Source organism: Leopardus geoffroyi, chromosome C1, assembly GCF_018350155.1.
Source record: "Leopardus geoffroyi isolate Oge1 chromosome C1, O.geoffroyi_Oge1_pat1.0, whole genome shotgun sequence".
NCBI classification, from domain to species: Eukaryota; Metazoa; Chordata; class Mammalia; order Carnivora; family Felidae; genus Leopardus; species Leopardus geoffroyi.
In genome coordinates this window covers 42,221,154-42,236,839 of record NC_059328.1, presented here as the reverse complement: position 1 = coordinate 42,236,839, position 15,686 = coordinate 42,221,154, and the positions used below count along the sequence as shown (strand labels likewise).

The 15,686-nt window shown below is 40.6% G+C and overlaps 2 protein-coding genes across 9 annotated transcripts in view; one reads left to right on the top strand and one right to left on the bottom strand.

Annotated features, from left to right (window-relative positions):
* Positions 1–39: 39 nt before the first annotated feature.
* On the bottom strand, positions 40–14,706 carry PRPF38A (pre-mRNA processing factor 38A). 2 transcript variants are annotated; one of them, XM_045477414.1, is made up of 10 exons: positions 14,388–14,706; positions 11,948–12,107; positions 10,121–10,242; positions 8,539–8,624; positions 5,555–5,665; positions 2,631–2,743; positions 2,000–2,026; positions 1,794–1,891; positions 1,265–1,313; positions 40–450 (listed from the first exon to the last, which is right to left on the bottom strand). In XM_045477414.1, exons 1-10 carry the CDS (start codon positions 14,515–14,517, stop codon positions 408–410), a joined length of 939 nt encoding a protein of 312 aa, XP_045333370.1. In that variant the 5' UTR covers positions 14,518–14,706; the 3' UTR covers positions 40–407. The 2 variants fall into 2 exon arrangements, with proteins under 2 accessions (XP_045333370.1, XP_045333369.1); XM_045477413.1 differs by having other exon boundaries at positions 1,794–1,903; positions 14,388–14,646.
* A 106-nt stretch (positions 14,707–14,812) lies between these two features.
* ORC1 (origin recognition complex subunit 1) overlaps positions 14,813–15,686 on the top strand; it is a 32,551-nt gene continuing 31,677 nt past the window's right edge. For 5 of the 7 annotated variants that reach the window (XR_006712303.1, XM_045477412.1, XM_045477410.1 and 2 more), the window contains exons 1-2: positions 14,813–15,000; positions 15,189–15,237. The gene's annotated coding sequence lies outside the window, so the exon portion shown is untranslated. Of the gene's footprint in view, positions 15,001–15,188; positions 15,238–15,344; positions 15,452–15,686 lie in introns of all 7 variants that reach the window. The other 2 variants (XM_045477407.1, XM_045477408.1) reach the window with 2 other exon arrangements.

The following is a 15,686-nucleotide window of genomic DNA, read 5'->3' as shown; positions in this document are numbered from 1 at the left end:
GTTCTAATCACGGAGCAAACCAAAACTAAACTACAGAAATACGGAAAGTGGATGTGTAAAATTTAATAATAAAAGGGTCACCATGCAGCCACATCCTCTCCTTGTCATTCATCCTCTCCACCCCTCAAATCCCTTACAAAGTTGAGTACAGTCAAGGTTGGTTGTACAGAGGGGTCGAAAGCAGCCCTTGGGAAGTGCTATCCCTCAAATGTGGATTATGATTCAAAAAGCGATACAAAACTCAGCACCTCTTTCATTTAAAAAAAAAAAAAAAAAGTGGAGAAACTTGGTTAAAAAGAGCTAAAATATTCTCATAGCTGCCTAAGGTGTAGGTCTTGATACTTCCACATAGACAGGTGACTTCAGATCCACATGAGGCCATTTGGACTAAAACCAAACTGAGTCCATTACTCATTCCCTCTCCGGCTCTTCTTGTGGCTTTTCTTAGATCTGAAATGGTAACACATACAAATCGTAATACAGGTGTTAAAGGAGCTAGGCAAGAACTTCTGAGGAAGACAGGGGCATGCAGATACTGATGGGGATGGAGATACCTAATATTTATTTATTATTATTTTTTTAATGTTAATTTATTTTTGAGAGAGACAGAGAAAGAATGGGAGTAGATTAGGGGTAGAGAGAGAGGGAGGCACAGAATCAGAAGCAGTCTCCAGGCTCCGAGCTGTTAGCACAGAGTCCGATGCTGGGCTCAAACCCATGAGCTGTGAGATCATGACCTGAGCCGAAGTCAGATGCTCAACTGACTGAGCCACCCAGGCACCCCAATACCTAATATTTATTAAATGTGCTTGGTGTACTGTCTCAGAGCAACACTGAGTGAGGCATTACTATCCAAAATTTGCCATTGAGAAAATGGGCTCTGAGAGGTTAAGAGTGCACCTGACAGTGTATAATAGCATATAGAGGTTTCTAATGAAAATTTATCAAATGAAAGTGACTTTGTCCAATGTCACTCAACTGTTAAATGTTAAAAGTTGGGATTTAATCACAGGTCTCCTGAGACCAAAGCTCATGCCCTTACCACTATCCAAAGCTGTAATCCTATGAGGAAAAAACAAACGAACACGAAACATATATAGTTCTAAAAATTCTCAGGGCAAAAGGCCAATTTTGTCCTGTAATAAAGGAAAATTCCTAAATATTCCCATCAAAACAAAATTTCAGGTCTAACTTAGTTATGATTGGGGCTTTAATTTCTGAATAAAGAAAAAATTCTTAAGTCAAAATAGAGATCGGTCCATACCTTTCAGGAGACTTTGAGTGGCTCCTATGTCTGTGACTACGGTGATGACCTAGGGAAGAAAGGGCCACTGGATGAGTGGTATTCTACCTACCTACTCCTTCACTGTCATTTTCACTTCCCCCAATCCCTTTAATTGGCTTAATATTTTTTTTGGCTTATGCTAGAGACAGCTCTTGTTGGTAGCACTTCTCTGAAATGTGTGTGTTGTGGGGGCGGTGGTCAGAAGAACTGAACCCACTTTATATACATTCAAGGCTTTATGGCTGATTGCACAAAAATCACATTTATTTACCACTACTCTGTTGGGTGGTGTTCCTATAATTTCAGATGAAAAAACTGAAGCTCATCATCTTTTTAGCAAATCATATAAAGGAGAGTCAAGATGTGAACTCTTAACTTTCATATTCTAAGTTCATTTCCTTTTCTTTTCAAGCAATAATACAGTCAGGCACTTCTGTACTGCAGGAGGCTGACTAGGCTAATTACAGTTCTTGAAGACAACCAATAGCAAAAGGCCCAAAGGCTATACCTGGAGACTTGGAGCGGGATCTGTGCCTTCTATCTCGAGACCTGCTGCGGTGACGTCTTGGACTTTTGCTCCGATGCCTTTCTCGGCGAGGGGAGGGGCTGTGGAGATGACTGGTCAGATTCCTTTATCTGACAATATATTCACCACAACAGCACCCCCCCTTCCCCAAAACCCTATCTTTCATTACAAATCAACTGAAGGCTTACCTCCTCCTTTTAGGAGACCTACTCCGCCTATACAGAGAGAAAAGAGGAAAACCTTAAGGTGCACTGCAGTTGTAGATTCCAAAAACTGTCCAAATTCTTCACTCGTATCCATGCCCTTTGTTCTGTAACTTTTTATTAACACCCTCCCACTGTAAGTCTGGGATTGGCCATGTCATCTGCTTTGCCAATGGGGTATTCGCAGATGGGATACTAACAGATACTGGAAGGAAACTTGTGTGACTGAGGCTGTCTGCTCTTGAATTCTACCACTGCCATGAGAACATGCCTAACTTAGCCTAGAATGAGACACATGGAGAAGAGATGAGTTGCCTCAGTCATCTTAGTTAAAAGCCATCTTATACTAGCCAACAGACAGCTGACCACAAAATGGGTGAGTGAACTTACACCGCCTATTCTATTCTAGCCCAGCTTCAAATCACTGACTATAGCCTTGTGAACTACATAAATGGTTACTGTCTGCCACAGAGGTTTTGCAGGTGGTTGTTCTATAGCAATTAATACACTAGGCAAACATTCTTCACAATCTGAATTTTTTCCTTCTTTGAAGTCCAAACTTCTTTGCTACCGTGCTAAAAGTCTCTCTGGAAGAGGCCAATGACTAGGGCCTTACCTTCTGGGAGACCGGCTTCTACTCCTCCTGTAGCGCAGTGTGGGAGAACGACGGGGCTTGTCCAAGTCTCGGTAGCTTCTCCGGCGATGATCAGGTGATGGCACTCTCTCCAACTGGAAAAGAGATAACTTACACAGAACCATTTAGGAACAGTATATACACCCCCTCCTCATCCTGGCCCAAATTCCACCTCCAAGTGACTTTAAAACAACAAATACATAGAGAACCCTAAGGACAAAAAGAACTACCAAATAAACTGAATGGTTTCCAATAATCCCACTATTATTCTAGTGTTGGTACCTTTATTCTGGGACAATGTGAGAATAGTGAGAAGTAATTCTGTTTATCTCCTTAAGAAGCTGGATTTCCAATGAGAAAGAAGAGATACAGATGTAAGATCAAGAAGATTAAAGTATAAACTCATGCTGTACTTTAATCTTAAAAATTTCCTCCAGGTCTGCCAACTGTAAAGACCTAGAAATATTGACCAAACCCATAGCAATGAGCATTTATAGTGCCCAGACTGTGGTATCTAAATACCATTATCCCTTTAAATGAAACCAAGGGCTCCCTGGAAAAATGGCTAGTTTCAGGTTTGGGGCAGAAGCTTCGAAGACATGACTAGAATGTATCAGAAGCAAGGAGGCTGAGACTACCATGATTATATCAGTCTCTTGAGTCAAGTTGGGGGTCCCCCACTGGCCAAAGAGGGGACAATTTCAGCATCAGCAAGGACCATGATGGTTCCAAACATCCAATTTGCTTAAATCCATGAGTTCACAACGTTACCAGGCACAAAAGCACATTGATCACATTGGGAGGATACTATGGAGTCAACTAATTATTTTAGAAACTGATAAAGAGAAATAATCAAGTATTGATCTTTTTTTCTATATCAACTGTACCTAGGAAAAATTAAGTGTTGATGTGGGAGATTTCTCTTTACAGCAATGTTTTAGGTAACAAATGATGAAAAGACAAATTAGAATATCACCATCTTACAACTGCTAATGGGTCTAGGCAGAGATCATCTAGGCACCATAGCTCCTAATTTGACAAAAAAAAGACAGCCAGACTTTGCTCACCCTTGGGGAAGTACACACCAGTACCTATAAAGTAGTGTTGCTCTACTCTAAGTACCTCAAATCCAACTGAACCTTCAGATCTAAGAATTTGTTTATAGGAAATAATAAGGGACAAATTTAAGTGACCCCACAGGGACACAGTCAGAAAAACACAGATTGTAAAAATCTGTATAGAATAACACTACTTGTTTTATGGCTCTTTTTTGAATACTAATTCAAACTTAAAAAATATAGGGCAATTGGGGATATGTGAATCCTGAATATTTGTCTTTTTCCTTGTTTCAAGGTTAATTTAAATTCTAGTTAACATATAGTTTTAATTTCAACACTGAATATCTGATATTAAAGAATTACTGTTAATTTGGAGGTGCTAATGGTATCACAGTTAGGCCTTGTCTGAAATACGGATGAAATACAGGATAGCTGTGATATAGGTCAAGAAAATTGGTGTGGGGGCAATTTGGTATAGATATACAGAAGAAATAAAATGGCTGAGTTGATATTATGGAGGCTAGGTAATGGATAAATGGAGGCACATTCTCCACTTTAGCACGTGATTGAAATTTTCCATCAAAAAAGTGGAAAAACAGGAGTGCCTGGGTGGCTCTTTTGGTTAAGTGTCTGACTCTTGATTTTGGCTCAAGTCATTATCTCAGCATTCAGGAGATCGAGCTCTGCACTGGGCACTGCATTAAATGCAGAGCTTGCTTGGGATTTTCTCTCTCCCTCTCTCTCTGTTCCTACCCCGCTTGTGCTTTCTCTCACTCAAAATAAATAAACTTTAAAAGAAAAAAGAAAAGAAAAACAGAATGCCTATTTTTGGTTTACTCACCACATAAGAGCACCTCAGCCTTGCATGGCTTTCAATTCATGAATGTTTCCGTTGGCACTCACCTTAAAGGGAGCCTACTGGCTCAGAACTACACTTCCATTTGCAGTCAGAATCCATAATCCAGCATTTCTTGTTTTCCCCCCCAGCCTTTTTTTATGCATATTTTAATCACAAATGTTTCAGATCCTTCTTTTCTAATTCAACCATGAATACTTCTACATTATCATATACAGTACTTTTCATAACAGTTTTAATGGCTAATAGTTTTAATAGTTTACCTGAGTGCTCCCTGACAGCTGGGTTCCTTTCAATTTTTCAGCATTATAACTAGTAAAGAACATGATCATGCAGTAGGTATTTTTCTTTAAAAAAAATTTTTTTAATGTTTATTAGAGAGAGCAAGAGAGAGCATGTGCGCAAGGTGGGGAGGGGCAGAGAGAGAGGGAGACACAGAATCCAAAGCAGGCTCCAGGCTCTAAGCTGTTAGCACAGAGCCCAACGTGGGACTTGAACTCACTGACCGTGAGATCATGACCTGAGCCAAAGTTGGACACTTAACTGACAGAGCCACCCAGGCACCTCAGGTATTTTCTTTTTCTAAACTAGGCTTACTCCTTAGGATAGGTTCAACTATGAACAGTATTATTATTCTTGTCCTAAGTATTTATTTAAATAGCTACCAACTATGAGGCAATTATAATGTCCCAGTACTGTGCTAAGGGCGTTGTATATATCCTTTTATTAATATCCATAACAATCCTAAGAGAAAGGTATCATTAGCCTTGCTTTACAAAAGAAAAGACTGAAATTAATTTGCACAAGATTATGGAGAGCTGAGATACGAATCAAAGTCTATTTAATTCAATGCTCATACTCTTAAATATTGTATTTTTTGGTTAAAGAAAGTTAAAAAGTAAAGTCTGAAAACAAAACAAGAAAGGACCATTCCCCCATCCCTTCCCCATAATTATCCCTCCTTCAACTGTTAAGCTCCCAGAGAGCCTGACCTTCTCATCTTCCTCTTCTTCCTCTTCACTGGACTCCACATCATCCATGTCCTCTTCTAGAGCGCTAACCCGAGGCTCCAGTTGCTCAGCTTCCTCTAGCACATAGCGTTTCTATGGAAAGCATAATGAGAGTTAGAGGGCCTTGTTCTCTCACCTATGTCTTGAAGCCCCAACACTGGGCTTCTGGGATTGACAGGAAGACTAGGGAGCAACAGCTGAGGCAATTTCATTTCAAAGACATCCTAGACAGTTCAAGATTTTCCTAAGGAATCTAACATACTTGGAACCAATACTCACATATCCCCCTGGAAACACATAAATACAAAGTTGAAGGTAACAACTTCATTTTCTGTTGGCTTATTCTCTGTGGTCTTTTACTCTTCCAGTCACTGAAATATCAGGCCGTATAGGTATAGCCTTGAATAAAAAATGGAGCCTCATATACAAGGACCAGTATGTTCACAGCTGTGACTCTGGTGGCTGGTAGTTGCAACAGGGGCTCAGAGCAGAATCTCCCCTAAGAGACCCACTGAGGCTCAGCCCAGTTTGGCGACTAAAGAGTGCCTTGGGTCCTGCTCTGGAATACCACCAACTCTCTACCTGACTCAGGATTTAGAGAACTGTCTATACAGTTCAGTGTGAGTCATTCAGTGTGAACACTGGAACTCCTGATTCCATTTTCTTCTGAGATGTGACTTAGCAGGCTTATCTATGATTAGGGAACTGAAAGGCAAAGATGAGTTAAAAAATGCCAAATGGACTTGCTGGGTCATAAGATCCCTTTACCATTTTCTCCTGTCTAGGACATAAAGAATGTTGGACAGCTCTAGAATAAATAGTAATATTTAGCTTACATCTCACTCATCCCTAACAAAATTCTATGAAGTTTGGGAGAAATGAGACAAAGATGCCACTCAGTGAAGTCAATACCTCATTAAAGAGCTCCTTGGAAGAAGGCCCTCCAGTCACAGGATTACCAGTTTGTGATCTAAGACTGCATCAGACAGGGCATCCCAAATCCCTAATGCTCACAAGACTCAGAAGCTACTAAAATCACTATATTAATTCATTGTATTTGTGTTTGATGAAATTTGAATTCATCCCAGAGCAGCTTGTTGCCAATGTCCAGGCACATCAGAAGCTAAATTGATGAGGTACTTAGCAAGGACAGAATCAGAACAAAAGAAAGTGTTAAGGATCACTTCATCCAGAACAGATAGAGGCCCACACCAGACCACACTTCTTGGTGATATGCATCAGTCAGATTTCAATTTTCTCTCTCGGTGCATGCTTTGTGGTCTTCTAGACTCTATGCAGACCATCTTCTTTACATCAATAGTCTTGCTTAAAGCTGAATGGACTTTCAATCCTTTGGCTACAAACTGATTGCACTTGAAAGCAATCCATTTCTTGTAGTATTTTTAAAAATGATAGCAGCTAATAACGATTGCTAACATAACCACAATGAAGTGTGAGAACTGGGCCCTGAAAGCACGCTTTCAGTTTTGAAATCTTACTCTTTTTTTAGAGTTTATTTTGAGAGAGAGGGAGAGGGAGAGAGAGAACCCTAAGCAGGCTCTGTGCTGTCAGTGCAGAGCCCGACGCAGGGCTCAGTCTCATGAATGGTGAGATTATAACCTGAGCTGAAATCGAGTCAGGTGCTTAAGCAACTACTGAGCCACCCAGGCACCCCGAAATCTTACTCTCTTTACTACAGTCTACAATAGCCAATACATAACAGGAAATATTTATCACACTCATTTTCAGGATTTTTATTTTATAGGTTCCTTTAACTGGGTCACTATGGAGGAAGATTTGGTTCACTGCATTTAAATGTGAGCACTTACCTACCAACTGCTTTTTATCCAGCTGATTTGCTGCCTCATCTGACCCGTTTATCAGATACCTGCATTTCACTCTATTCCCTACTTTGAAATAATTATTATGAAATAAATATTACTTTGCTGAGTGAAAGAAGACAAAAAAAGAAGAGTATATACTGTATCACTTCCAAAACACAAACTAATCTTATTGTGACAGCATATCATTGGTTGCTTAAGGGTGAGGGAGGAGGGAAGGAAGGGATTACCCAAAAGGAAAAAAGGAAACTTTTGGGATAATGGATATGTTCACTATTTTTGATTGTGAGGACAGTTTCAAGGGTGTATACATATGGCAAAACTTACCAAATTGTACACTTATCAAATTGTATGTAGTTTAATGTATGTCAGTTACACTTTAATAATAAAGCCATTTAAAAGAGCAAAAGTCTTTGTTCAAATGAAATCTCACTCTCAAGCCCAATATGTAACATGGAGAAAAAAGGAGTTGCTGTGATTGAATATGTGGGGCTTTTTCCTCTTATTGCTCTCAGTAGCCTTAAAACAGTTCCACCGAGCATTTTAAAGACCACTGAAGTAGTCTAATTTCCCTATTTTATAGATGGGGAAATAAAACCAGGTCCCACAGCTAGTCAGCTATAACAACAACCCAGAAATTTAATCTCCTAATTCCCTGCTCATTTCTCCATTACAGACCATTCCCTTTCTCTTTAGGCAACCTACTTTATCTGTTTTCCCTATGTACTTTATGACAGTAGGTTTAAAATCATAGTCTGCAAAACCCATTCCTGAAAGGTGCTACATGGATAATCATTAGGGAAGGGAGCAGGGTTATAAAGATATTTAAGGGGTTCAGATCTCAGTCTACCACTCCTGACTCTCCTGTTTTATATCCTGCAATTTCCTTATAATATTTTAAAGAAGAAAGTCTTGCTGTGTTAACTCACTTTTAAAGCCCTACTCTTCAAATACTTTATCTGTTTTCCTTTCACTCCCAATCCCCTTTTTCATAGTAGTAAGACTGCTTAATAAGAGGGCCCCTAGGATCGTAGAGCTCCGGTGTTTTATTATGTATGTGTACTTGTCTGTCTGCCTGTCTTGGGGAGAGAAGGGCAACTCTGATAAGAGACCTTTATCTTTTACCTGTAGCCGGGGTAGAATGATATCACAGACTCTCTCACTGTGCAGCAGTTCATCAATAAACTCATCCACATGCATCAGTTCAAACTCTGAAAGAAAAGTCATAAGCTTAAGCAACTTGGAAATAAATTTATATAGCCAACAAGTAAAAGAAGTTTAAGACTCTATATGTAAAATATAGAGTACTTGGTATAGAAAGTGTAAACCCTCTGCAGCCTCCCCTTCCTGCATATTCATTAGTAAAGCTATTCAGTGTGGCAGTTACAGAGAAGGGATTACTGACAAACCTGGCTCAAACTATAGCCATTCACAGCCTTATCATCACTTATCTTCATTCATTCAGTTCACCTCTACTGAGGCCATCTATGAAACAGGCCTCTTTTACAGCTGGCGATAAAGGGATGAATAAAGCTGTCCGAATTAGCAGGAGACCCAACACAAAAGCAAGCGCAAACAGTCCTGAATTGTATAGGGGTGATGTTCTTGAACAGATCATATAACTCAAGTACAAATTCTTATGTGAACGCACTATGTTTTTAAATATAGAACATGTATCTTATATGGTAAACAATAGCCTTTTCAGGATTCTTATCGTAAACATTACCTTAGTTCAGTGGTTCTCAACCAGGGGTCACTTTGCTACCCACAACTAATGGGGATGCTACTGGCATCTTAGTGGGTAGAGTCCAGGGATAATGGCTAAACATCCTACAATGGGCTGGACAGCTCCCCACAACAAAGAATCATCTGGATCAAACTGTCAATAGGTTGAGAAACCCCATCTTAGTTTAACATAGTATAATCATAAATAAGTAATTCCATCATGGCCATGACCATGTCCACCTTGTTCACCGTGTTATTTCCAGTATTAGCACAGAATCTGGCATGATATTGATAGTTACTATGTATTTATTCAATAAACAAATTAACAAGTTAATAAAATTTAAAGTAAAACACCAAAATCTTAACTTTCTACTGCTTAATGTTACATCTAGAAGGGAAAGGCAAATGTTCCTAATCTTTGGTTATGACACTAAGTGAGAAGAAAAATATTTTGACTGTATTACCCTGAATCCCACTCTACCACAAAAAATACCTTTTTGTAAAATGTATGGAGCTGCCCCCATTGGACACACTATTTTTCAGGGGATTCCTACAGAAGTATAAGTATACTTAATCTATACTGCAGTGTGAAATAAAGTGCTAGAAGAGACACCACTAAAAATAACTGTAATGATATAACATAGGGAAAACTAACTTTGGGAGGTTTGGGGAAGGCTTTTACAGAGGTCATTCTAAAGGTAGATCTTATGGGATGGAGCACATGTGGAGGGAACACATGATGGAAGGCTGAGATTGACACAAGATGCAATTGAAAACGTAGGTAACCAGGGACAGACTGGGTAAGGCTAACAGGAAGTCTGATGGAGTACTCCGTGCAGGTGGTGGAGAAGCTGAATGAAGATGGTAATGTAATGGATGAAGAGGAACATTCACAACGTATGTTACAATATGAAGGGAGAGATACTGGTGAAATAAAAACTGGTTCAGGGAGGAAGGTCCAGACATTTGGCAACATACTCACCCCCATTTCGGTTCTGGCTCTTGATTTTTCGATAGTCGTTGTACAGAGGCTCTAAGTACTTGTAGCAATCAATTGCAGTGCCTGTCAGCCTCATGTAAAGTGCTCCCAACATGCGGACATACCTGACAGACAGAGGACAGTGAAGCTACAGGCCATTCAAAAAAATTCTTGAGTTTCACACCTGCCTTTTTTCATATCAGTAGTGGATGAACAAGTTCTTTCTCTTCTTTGGCATATGAGAAAACTGCAATTTTAGAGGCAACATAGGGCAGCAGAAAGATAGTTAAAATATGGAGACCTGGCGTCAAGTTCCCATTCTACCATTTACTTGCTGTGGGAACTTGGGACATGTTGATCAACTTTCAGAGTCTATGTAACATGAAGATAGAACTTATTTACCTCACAGGATTGCTGTAAGAATCAAATCAGATACTGAATTTAACAACAGGACATATATATTTACTAACAATACAAGAAATAATATACATAGATGTGAATATATAAATAGTTGCTAGGCAGCACAGAAGGCTGGTTCTGGAAAAAAGTCAAAGTCATCTAGGTTACCATTCTGAGTCCATAACTTACTGATTTTGTTATATTAAGCAAGTTACTTACTTTCTCAATCCTTGTAAAATGGAGATGATAATGCCTAATTTAATGGCTTGGTGTATTTAGTGAGAAATGTGCATGCAGTGCTAAGCATAGCATATAGTGCCTAATGAAAGTTAGCTATTTTCTAGCTGTTAATGTTTTGTTAAAATTCCTTTTTCTTTTCTCCTGTATCCAACTACCCACTCAAATCTCCACTTGGAGTAACTAGTAGGCATTTCAAACTCAGCAGTTTCTTTATATGACAAACAGAATAAAGTACAAAAGAATGTGTACACTGAAGCCAGCTTTGCCACTTACTAGCTGTTTGACCTTGAGGAAATTACTTAATTTCTCTGTGCTAGGTTTCCTCCCCTGTATGACAGGGGTAATAACTTTATAGGGTTGTTGTGAAGGTTAAATACCTATATGTAACTCCCTTAGAATAGAGGGTGGCACCTAATAAGCTATCATGTCTGTCTCCTATACTTGTCTGTGAGCTCCTTGAGAATGAATAATAAAATAGTATGAGCAGCTTACATTTTGGGGGTGTTTACCATGCGACAGGCACTGCACTATCTATTTTAAATAAAATTTTAAATTTTATTTCAGAGAAGAATGCACAAGTGGGGAGAAGGGCAGAGGGAGGGAGAGAATCTTAAGCAGGCTCCACACTTAGCACAGACCCTGACACAGGGCTCGATGCCATAACCATGAGTCAGGGCTCAGGCACCACCTAGGCCCCCAGCACTATCTTTTTTAACTCTCATATCAATCTTGAATTGGTATCCTCATCTCCATTTTACAGATAAATAAAGCTCAGAAAATGTAGTAACTTCTCCAAGGTCACAATAAGTAACAGAGTCTGGACATGAACCTATATCTACATGAAAGTTTTCCTATTTGTCTACCACACAATGTAGTTTTCTTCATCTTTGAGCATCCAGTGTTACCAACATATTAGGCACTCACTTCTGCTTAATCTATGTTCAGTGAATTTGTGAAATGCTTTTTGGGTGGCAGAGGCAAGGGGGTGGGGGAAGTTACCAAGACTAAGAATGTAAAGAAGATCAAAACCATCAGAACAAACAAAATACAAACTCAAGAACTCAGGAGCAAAGTCTGTAGGGTGGAACTCTGTAGAAATAAGATACATTGCTTTCACTCTTCTTAACCAAAGCCAAATTCTGGATCACTGAAATTGAAGCTTTTATATTAGCTAGTCAACATTTCACTCACTTGAAATCTTCATTTTTGATAAACTCTACAATGATATCCTTCTCGGGTTGAATTTGAAGCATCTTCAAGGTCAAACACAGAAAGGGAGTTGGCTTTATGTTGCCACCATAGACACCACCCACAAACCTCAACTCCATGGCTTTATCGACTACAAGTTCAGCTAAAAACAAAAACAAAAACAAAATAAAGTGGCATCTCAGACACATTAAGCCCAGCTTTTCCCAGTGTGAAGTGGAGAGAAGTTAGTTCAAGCTTTGGTACTCCTGCATACTAATCAATAATTTCGTATTAGGAGAATAAGCATGTCTGAGTAGGAATAATAGCAGCAGCCAATATACACTGAAGTGTCACTAAATGCGAGATACTCTGCTAAGCATTTCATATAATCTCAATCTTCACAAGCTCTGAAGTTCCTGCACTGAGGCTGTTTTCAGCTAAGAAAAATGAGGGCTAAGAAAGGTTAAGTGACTTGCTCAAGGTGCACAGCCAGAGAGTAGCAGGGCCTGGATTTACATGCAAGCAGTCTAATTTCAGAGTCCATGCTTGTCACCATTGTTTGCCAAAAAACTGCCAGATCAAGAGTTAAATAACAACAACAAACCACTCTATAACTACATAACCCTGAGTAATTGTCCTCTACAGAATGGGGATAATAATCTTTCACAAGTGTTTTCAAAATCAAACACAAGCTGTGTGAACTAGGACAAGTCATTTTACTTTTTAACCTGTCAGTTCAAATCTGAATAATAAAGGTACAAAGTTTAAGGGCTATAGTGACAATCAAGTGATTGTCACTTGACAGCAAATAATGTATGAGAGACACCATTAGTGTCTTATAAATCAGATTTCAAGTTCCTTTACGATAAATTCTGTATTAATTCATTCAACATTACAGTTGACAACTTGTAGCCAGGTGCTAAATACTAGAGAAGCAGGTAAAGGGATAAAGAAGGACAAAAATTACTACTCTTACAGAGTTTACAGTCTGGCAAGGCAGAAACATTGAAAAAATAATTGAAATTGTGATGAACAGTTGAAAGAAGATGCAGGATGCATAAAATTATATGACGGGAACATAATCTTAGTGTTGGGGGAGAAAAGATCATGAGTTCACTTTTGGACATACCGAGTTGGCATGTTTTGGAATCAAGAGATTTAGATCTCAGAGGGAGAGATAAATTTGAAGGCATCTACATATAACATGTAACTAAAGTGTGGAGATCATCCAAGGAGAGAATTATGTAATGAGAAAAGGCCCCAAAATTGACATGACTCCAAAATTTAATGGCGACTGAGAGAAACAATATGACTTGTCCATGGACACACAGTTAGCAGTGGTGGCAACAACAGTAATGGCATAGGTGGAGTTAACAGTAATGGCATAGGTAACAACTAGCACACTGCTGAATACTTCTTAAAATATTTACCTGTAACTTTGTTTTTTGTTTTTTTTTTTTAGTTTACTTATTTCGAGAGAGAGAAAGCACAGGTGCGGCGGCAGCAGTAGGTGAGGGAGGGACAGATTGATTGGGAGAGAAAATCCCAAGCAGGCTCCCTGCTGACAGAGGAAGAACCCAAGGCAGGGGATCCATCCCACCAACCCTGGGATCATGACTGAGCGGAAACCAAGGGTGGGAAGCTTAACCACTAAGCCACCCAGGCGCCCCTATACCAAATACTTCTTGTACTTTTTTTAAAGTGTATTTATTTTGAGAGAGAAAGTGCGAGTGGAGGAGGGGCATAGACAGAAGGGCAGAGAGAGAATCCCAAGCAGGCTCTATACTGTCAGCGCAGAGCCCGATGTGGGGGCTCGAACCCAGGAACCATGAGATCATGACCTGAGCCAAGTGGAAGGCTGAACCGACTGAGCCACCCAGAGAGCCCCATACTTTTTGTACATTATTGTATTTCGCCCTTAGAACAAACCTTTGAGGTGGGCATTAAACTCATTTTACAGTAAGAAGCAGCCATGGTTCACTGGGTAACAGAGCTACTAAAATGAGGAGCCAAAATTCAAAGACTGAAAGACTACCAGTTCTTTTCTGAAGAACTGATATTTATATTAGGATCCGAACGTGGAAATACTGCAAATGGTCCAGATTTAGGGACAGTAAGAACATGAGTTGGGTATCAGGTATGTTAACGTTCCTTTAAGAACTTTAGGGTCCCCGAGCTTAACAATGTTTGGGAACTTAGCAGATAATTATGAAATATGGAAAGACCCACAGAACCCAACTCAGACATGCCTCCGACTAAGGCGCTAGCATATTCACAAGTATCCGCAGAGAGCAACACAAAACTGGGTACACAGTAGGCGCTCAGATTTTTCTGAACGACTGACAGATTCCCCTCTGTTTCACCCCCTTGGGCCAGTCTTGGAGGCGCCCAGTCAGAACTGGGCCACACGGCGGCGGAAAAGAGTCCGCGCGCTCCCGCTCACCCGTCAGTCCAAAGCACTCCTCTTTCCAGTACTTAGACTCGTAGATTCGCGTCCGAATGATCTTCTCCACCAAATACTGAGGATTGGTGCCGTGGATGCTATGCGCATCCTTCACCGTACGGTTCGCCATTTTCGAACTCCTTCGGTTCTACTTCCGTCGGTTCCTTTAATGCGTCACATCCAGTTTAAAAAAAAAAAAAGATCCACAAAGGGACGGAGAAGGGTTCAGAAAGTCTTTAAATAGCTGAAGCCACCATCTTGATACCGGAAATGCTGCAAGAAAAGGAACTTGTCTCCGCTTAACAGCGTCGCTGACCGAATCAATGATGGCTGCTGCACGTTTGCCGACGAGCGGCGTGCATCCCCTCCCAAGTGGGCGGGGCTGGATGGCTGGCTGGTGACGGAACGTGGAGACAGCCTGGGGGCGGGGCCACGACGTTTGGCGCGAAATTTTCTTTTCTCCATCTTCTCTACTTTCCCAGGTAGGCTCCCGCTTTGTCTCCGGCGTGCGGCCAGCGGCTGTAAGAGGAGTCCAGCTGGGGCAGGTTAGAATTGCTGCGGCTCCACGAGCTCCTGAAGCAGAGACGGTGGAATCGGAGGGCTTAGGCAACTGGTGAGTGTGGAGTTCCGGGGCTGGAGGGGGATCTGAGCCAGGGGGACTGCGGAAGTTTTTCTCTGTGGACGCACTCAATCATTGATTCGTTCAGCAGATATTTACTAAGCGCCTGTTAAATTCTAAGCCCATTAGGAGCATTCTTCTTTTCCACATCCCTATTTGTAAAAGGCTTCCCACTCCGTCAGGGACGGAGAATTTGCAGTTGGGGAAACCGGAAGCCAACAGCAGAAAAGCGTGAGTATTCCTGGCCACAGCGCCCTGAGGTTCTCATTTAATGATCGTAACCATATCTTCTATCGGCTTTGCCCTTGTGATGCATTTGCATCTTTTCCTCCTTTGAGCCATCGTGAACCAAGCACCACAGGGAAGGCAAAGCAGCAGAAGTTATGACTCCATTTTACGGATGTATCAATTGAGCCCAGAGAGAGACTTGTCTAGGTCGCTTTTTGTGAGAGGCCTGGGCTCCTACCCAGGTCTTTTTTTTTTTTTTTTAACCCCCAGATGAGCTGCTCTTAACTGCTGGACTCTCATCCACCTTCTTTCTAGGAGAGAAGTCTACTGGCACGTCTTTTACTTCCTCTAGGCTAACCCCGGAATAGAAAGGCCTTCTGTTTTTACAGTTGGAAAAAGCACTGGACTTAGACACATGAGATGTGAGATTCCTATCCGGGGCTACTATCTGC